We start from the raw sequence: 7143 nt of genomic DNA, 5'->3' as shown, positions 1-7143 counted from the left end.
ACTGCTGGATGAATTCCCAAACCTTACCGTCTACGTTCCTCACTACAGTCACAAAACATGGGGTCAAGCACCATATTTCCGCAGCTGGCCCGCCAGACCATGCCCGCGCGAGTAGACTGGACTCAGAAAAGACTGCAACCGCTGAGGCCGAGCTTGCCAATCTGGAAAAACTTGGCAGTGTACACTGTTTGAATAACAACTGGGCTTCGTCACCCCATATGGGCCCTAAGTCCGATAGTGGTCGGAGGTTACCGACGCCTTAACCATCGTGACCCAGTTCCACAGATCTATGACCTTTCGGCAGGTTTAACCGGAAACAATTTTTTTTCCAAAGCCTACTTAGTCTGGGGCTACCATCAGGTACCAGTGTGCTCGGAGGCCATTCCCCAAACGGCTGTGATAACACCCTTTTTATCTCTTTGAGCTTCTGTGTCTGGGCTGAAAAGGGCAGCGCACACTTTCCAACAGCTGATGGACTCTGCATTAAGAGACGAATCTTTATTTTTGTTTATCTGAATGACATACTTGTCCTTAGTGCATCCAAATCCGAACACATATCTCATCTCATCACACTTTTTGAGCGCTTAATCTAACACATGGTGAATATAACACTTACTAAATGCCTGTCTCGGTTGTCAACCATTGACTTTCTCGTCAATCGCATCTTTGCAGAAAGTGCGAAATCCTTTCCATCAAATGTAGCCGCTGTAATGTATTGCTCACCGCCCCGCATCTCTAAAGCACTGTAGCCAGTTTTAGCAACACACACAGAATGCTGGAGGAACTTAGCAGGCGAGGCAGCATCTATGGAAAAGAGCTCATTGTCATTTCGTGCTGAACACATTCATCAGAACTCTTGAAGCCAACAAGGATCTCGATTGAAAGTCTCAGTAGGAAACGTCGACTGCTTTCTCTTTCCCAAGGATGCTGCCTGGTCTCTGCTGAGTTCCTCCAGAATTTTGTGTATGCTGCTTTGAATTTCCAGCATCTGCTGATTTTCTCGAGGTGCTTTTCGGAATGGTGTTTCTATCTCAGTATAATTCCGCGAACTGCTGCCTCGGTAAAGTTCCCTTAAAGGCAATGTCGGTGAACATGTACTTGACTGGTCAGCATAAATGGTCACGACATTTGATGATACCAAACGACTACTGCGTGTATTGTGGTGAGGCAAATTGTCACCACCCCGGCTCTCCTTAGTCAGCACACACCACCGCATTCGGGAGGAATAGAGGGCCAAGCGACACTTGCTCTCGATCGAGGAGTGGTAGCGATGGAAAGACACACGACGTGGGAAGAGGGACGGTTCGCGGGAGGGACGGTAAAGTTACAAGCAAATGCATGATTGATACACATTCTCCAAACAAAGATTTTATTGGTTATTACAGAAAACCTCCCCAATACCTTACCCTTACATTCCCCTATCCATCCCCACTTCCGTTAACCTTCTCCGCCCAAATCCCACCCACCTCTGCTTACCTTGCCCACCACCCCACCCCCCACCTCTGTTAATAATTCCCGCGCACGAAAATCCTACACCCGGTCTCAAAAAATCGCTGAGACTTTGGATGGGCCTCAGGATCGGTTCTGCTCCTAAATTCGGTCGACTTCGGGCGGGTCGATGCTTGCAGGCCCATAGCTCGTTCAGAAAGACGGTTTTTCCTCAGCATTAAAGCTAAGGTGCCCATCACCGGCTGGGGCCTCCTGCCCAAAAAGTCCAGTTTTCGGCCCCGACTCTCGCCTATTGGCCATCCGAAGTTCTCTGCCGCCGGCGAGGGCGTGCCTACGGGCAGCACCGACCCCAGTTGGGGAAGAACAGGCTGCTCCGGTGGCAGGGAGCTGATCTTGACCGCATCGGTCTAAAGGCCCTTTTGAGGACATTCCGGGATGTTGGACTTCCCTTGGAAGACGGAGCACGGCCGTAGCTGATTGTGTTAACTGTCAGAACGAGTGTGACTGCATTCGGTGGCGGGGACTTCATTATAACTACTGTTGTTTTCACGACCGGGACCTGGGTGAGTCCAGCGACAGCATGGTCGCCTGACGAAGTGTCGACGGGATCTGTGCGCAACCTCGCAACGGAAATCCCCACTGGTGATTGCCTCGGGGTCAGCCGAAGGCTGATGGAGTTTGTGAGGTCTGTCGGTGGGTGGTTCCGATCCTGAAAGCAGGAGAGAGAGACAGAGTGAGAGAGGTGAGAACATTTCCAAAACAAAGATGTTATGCAAGTATTGCTACACACAGTTGTGCATCCAATATGGGTTTGAGTCAAAGGAACCAAAAGAAGAAGCGTGCACGTTACTCCGGGTGTGTTTTTGACCCGGGGATACGGAGAGATCTGTTCATGTTGCAGCCGGGGTGGATCTGAAACGGCGGTTACAGGGACGGTATCATGCATGGTCGATCCGATGTGCGTATGACACAGGGATATGGAGATTTGTACTATGAAGTGCACGCCCGTGAACGAGCAACAACTGGGGATTGAAAATTTTCCTCGCGATCATACTTGCCACGGGGTATAGACATGATGGAGAACTCACCGACAAACTGCAACGATTAACTTTTCTTCTGGTTGCACCGAACGCCGACGTGATGGCGGAAAGTAACCTTGTTGTTCTCGCAACTCGGGAACGCTGCGGTTTCATGTTCTCTACAACGGAACAAGAACAGAAGGAAATCAGTATATCGGGGTGAGTTGTCCTTCGAGCTTGGAAATCTATTTGCAAACGTTTTGTCACTATACGAGGGGACATCATCAACAACCCGAAGTTGTTGGAAATAACTGGGAAAATGTGCAGCGCGGGTAGTTAATGGTTGGGTTGAGTTGTTCTCCGAGTTTGGCTATCCTTTTACGGACGCTCCGTCACCATCATAATGATGCCTCTTCGTCTGGCAACGAAACGTTTGCTAATGGATTACCAAGCTGGAAGAACAACTCAACCGAGCAACACGTTTTCTGAATTATTTCAAGTTCAGTGTGAGTCCGACCCGTAGACTGAGTGACGGGGCGGTGTGGTGAAAGCTTCACTTTGCTTCTGACGCCAGGCATGTGCTATTGGACTGCGTGGAGGGGGTTCATCTCTGTGTTTGGCCCTATGATCTTTCCGACTGTAGAGGATAATTCTACTGACACTCGGTCCCAGAGGACTGGGAGGACGGTGTGCTCGACGCACGATCCCAAGTGATGGTAGGCATCCAGGGAGTTGATGTGTTTGATGGCTTGTCGTGGCGGATAGTGGAGTGGATAGACTCACTGACATTGAGTCATCGTTGACCACTTGACCGTGACATTTACCCCAATGTAGTTTAAGCCCACGAATTACCCCATGACTTCCGACACGTTGCTGTCCAACAGATCACACTCCTTTCTTGTAGGGGACCTCTCTGTGATCTCTCTGTGTCTGGTCTCCCAACCACTAAGCCTCGTGTTCCCTGCCCTCCGAGACTCCCCTCGTCATTTCTGCGACATCCTTAGCTTCCCAATGTTTACTCATGACGATTTTTTAAAAATATATATCCAGAGCTTTTCTGATTTACTCAAAAAAAGTCTAGACTTCCGTTTGGCCAGGAGGTTATGCAGACGGATGCTCTATCTGCTCAGCAGGTGAATGTCTAATCCTCACATTCCGACAACGGCCGTCTGGAACAGCTCTGTGACGCCACAGTGAGGGAGATCTCTCAACATTAACGTCACAATCCACGTCTCCATTATCACCTCAACGGTAATTTGTGTTATCTCCATGACGTGACAGTGAGGAAGCTGACGTCACAATGTCTATCCTGTACACCATTTGAATGGCAGGGTGTGGCAGCTCTGTGACGTCATTGAGAGAGACGTCACAATATGGAACATCTGTTTTCTGTAAATGTAACACCAGTCCGTATTTTGTTATTGTTTACCTTTGTGCTGCCCCGATGTGCTGAGGGAATAAAGTTATCTTCATGGATGGCATGCATAACAAACTTTTTCACTGAACATTCATGAACCAATTAAGTCATTATCCATCAGGAACCCTTTTAAAGAGGGAGTTTCTTTATCCTTCACTGGTGCCTGGTAAATGGTGAGACACTCCCTTCTCATGACCCTGGCTAAAAAGTCTCCCCACCCCATCATGAGCGCCTGCCTATTGCAGTCCCTCTCCGATCAGACAGCCGTGCTGCAAATGGAGCCTCGACGCCACCTGAAACTCCTGTTAAAGATGGAGACACATCTACAACCGAGACAGCTGTTGATGAATGTCCCTCTCCCATGCGGACCTCTGTGAAAGAGCATGTTTCCACCATCAGGGACCCCTGTTTGAAAGGGAATCTCTCACCCTTTCAGGGAACGTTGTGATGACGAATCTCCTCACAGCCGCGACGCCTCTGAAACTGGAATCTCTCCCACGTCAACACACCCTGTTGTAGAGGGCTAATCTCCTCCATGGAAAGGTGGATAGGAAATGTCTGTTAAAGTGGAAGTCTCTTCCCCATGAAAAACTCCTTTTTAAAGCTGGAGTCTTCGCTTCAGGCTAGAGAGTTTCCCTCCCTCATTAAGGATCGTTGGAAAAAGTATATTTCAACCCTGTTCAAAAGGAGATCTCTCATCCATCAGTGACCCTTGTTACGAGGGGATTACCCTCACCGCCGCCCCATCAGAGACTCCTGATAAAGACGGAAATTTGTATTGAGCATTACTGTTGAAATTCTGTCTCTCCCACGTCCTGCACCCACTTACATTCCCCACTCGTTCATCAAGGACCTCGATTTTCCCTACCTGGAATCCCTTACCTTCGCACCCTCACAGACAGTCTACTCAGGCTGTCATCTGTCACCTTCCCTCCTTTTCATTCAATTCATCCCTCACCACCTCTCTGTAACCATCTACTCTACGTCTTTCTCTCTGGACTGTTCCCTCTCCCTCATTGAGAACAGTATGGAAACTGGCCCTTCGGCCCAACTCGCAAATGCTTTTGAAGCTTCCAACATGCATTCGTAGAAGTTGCCTGAATTTGATCCACATCCCTCTGAATTTCTCCTATCCATTTATCTGCCCAAGAGTTTTAGTCGTATGGACATCTCCCACTTCAGCTGACAGCTTTTTCCAAACAGTGTTTTGTAAAAGTATTGAGCACCAACTATTTATGCACATGAATGAGTATTACAGCCAGTGATGTTGATATATTTAACTTGAGAAGTTTTATTTGTGAATCACATGTTCCCTTTTTTCACTGTGGAGCCAAACAAAATTGTAAAGTATGAAAAACTAAAAATTGATTGCAACTAAAAACGAAAAACTACCTGTTAGCAGTTGAAAACTCCTCTTTTCCTTAGTACTAGGTTGAACCACCATTCGCAGATTTTCAGTCAGTTGGCTCTGTGGACAATTCACTATTTGCTTCGCATAAACTGGTGGAGTAAGACTTACCCATTTTTACAAGTTGTGGTAAGTTAGTTGGGCAGCAGTGGAGGACAGCAATCTTGACTTTCTGCCTGATATGATCAATCAGGTTAGGGTCAGGACTCTGGCTCGGCCACTCATGCTCATCAGTTTTCCTCATTTGAAGTCACTCCATGGTTGATCTGACAGCGTTCTTCGGGTCGTTGTCCTGCTGAAAGTCAAGCTTTCTCCCCAGCTGAAGCTTTCCTGCAGAGGCTATCAGATTTTTATCCAGGATCTCTCTATATTTATCGGTAATGATTTTCCCATCAATCCCGGCAAGATCTTCAGTACCTGCTGCTGCAGAAAAGCATCCCAATAGCATCATGCTCGCTCCACTATACTTTATAGTAGGAGTGGTGGTACCTGGCTAAATGAATTTACCTGGCACAGTATCAGATTTACTTCAGACGTACCGCTTAGCATTGAAGCCAAAACAATCCACTTTTGTCTCATTGGAACATAACTCCTTATTCGGCATATTTTCGATATCTCTTACGTGGTACTTTGCAGAATATTTACGAACAATGGTAGTTTTTTTAAAAAAAAATTGTGTGTGAGTTAAATCTAAAACTGCGCATCAGCCAGGCGATCTCATCTGTACAGCAAAATATGGTGCATGTAACATCATGCTATGGGGAATGTTCTTCAGCAGCAGTGACGAGAAGTCCTGTGAGATGGCTCTGTCGGCCGGATGGCCTGGTTGCAGGGAACTGATGATGGCTTCACTAGTCCCGAATCCAGTCTGCTGGTATCCTACGACGCTGGACCTCACATGGGAAGCTGGAGTGCGGCCATAGCTGACGGTGTTGGTTGTTAGGATGAGTGGGACTGACTTTGGTGGTGCGGCCACCACAATAACTACCATCATCCTCTACACCTGGACATAGGTGAGCCCATCTACAGAATGACCAACTGACGAGAGGCCACCAGGAGCTGCATGCAGCCTCGCAGTGGGAACCGTGTCCCAGGCCAACTTGAGTGACAGCCGAGGGAGGGCTAAGGATGTACGGTCGGCCACTGGGTGGATCAGATCCTAGGTGAGGAAGTGAAAAGGAAGAGAGGTGAGATCATTGCCACAAAAAAGTTATTCCAGTTGTGCCACATGCACGTGCTGATTGTAACAAGGGCCTAAGACAGCGATATGAAGATAGGAAGCATGCAGGTTTCTCTGAGTATGGTTGTGACACAGGGGACACAGAGGTGGGAACTATGAAGTTTGAATCAACTGTGGGCGTGGCGCAGAGGATATGGACATGAGACACCTGCATGTCTTCGGGTGTGGGAAGGACACAAGAATATGCAGATGGGAAACTGCACATGGTGTTCTCTGCGTAACTGTGTTCCAAGTAATATGAAGATGGGAAGCATGCACCGTGGTCCTGGTGTGGATCTGACCCAGGGGATATGGAGGCAGGAGCTGTGCACGGTATAGCCAGTGTGGATCTGACCCAGGGGATAGACAGCATCTATGTGTGGTGCAGCTGGTGTCGGTCTGACCCAGTCGATAGAGGTGGAACGATGCATGGTGATCCTGACGCGCATATGGCACAGATATATGGAGATGTGTTCGATCCCTGGTGTGCAGACTTGGTGGAGAACTCACCTACAAACAGCTGTTGCAATAGCTCAATATTCATCTCATGGCACCGAATACCAAAGTGACTGCAGGAATGATTCGTGTTCTTCGTGGAAGGCTCATACACTGTAGTCTCATTTTCTCTACA

At 48.1% G+C, this 7143-nt stretch overlaps 1 protein-coding gene across 4 annotated transcripts in view; it reads right to left on the bottom strand.

Annotated features, from left to right (window-relative positions):
• Positions 1 to 1528: 1528 nt before the first annotated feature.
• The window catches only part of LOC132380512 (uncharacterized), a 34206-nt gene continuing 28591 nt past the window's right edge, over positions 1529 to 7143 (bottom strand). The window contains exons 3-6 of one of the 4 annotated variants that reach the window (XM_059949390.1): positions 7023 to 7138; positions 5278 to 6452; positions 2538 to 2647; positions 1529 to 2158 (exon numbers count right to left, since the gene is read on the bottom strand). In XM_059949390.1, the coding sequence (XP_059805373.1) occupies positions 1781 to 2158; positions 2538 to 2647; positions 5278 to 5329 (540 nt within the window). In that variant the 5' untranslated portion in view covers positions 5330 to 6452; positions 7023 to 7138 and the 3' untranslated portion in view covers positions 1529 to 1780. The other 3 variants (XM_059949388.1, XM_059949389.1, XR_009507795.1) reach the window with 3 other exon arrangements.

This window comes from Hypanus sabinus, chromosome 24 (assembly GCF_030144855.1).
Source record: "Hypanus sabinus isolate sHypSab1 chromosome 24, sHypSab1.hap1, whole genome shotgun sequence".
Taxonomy (NCBI): Eukaryota; Metazoa; Chordata; class Chondrichthyes; order Myliobatiformes; family Dasyatidae; genus Hypanus; species Hypanus sabinus.
The sequence above is the reverse complement of the archived record's forward strand: the minus strand, read 5'-3'. Positions and strand labels throughout refer to the sequence as shown.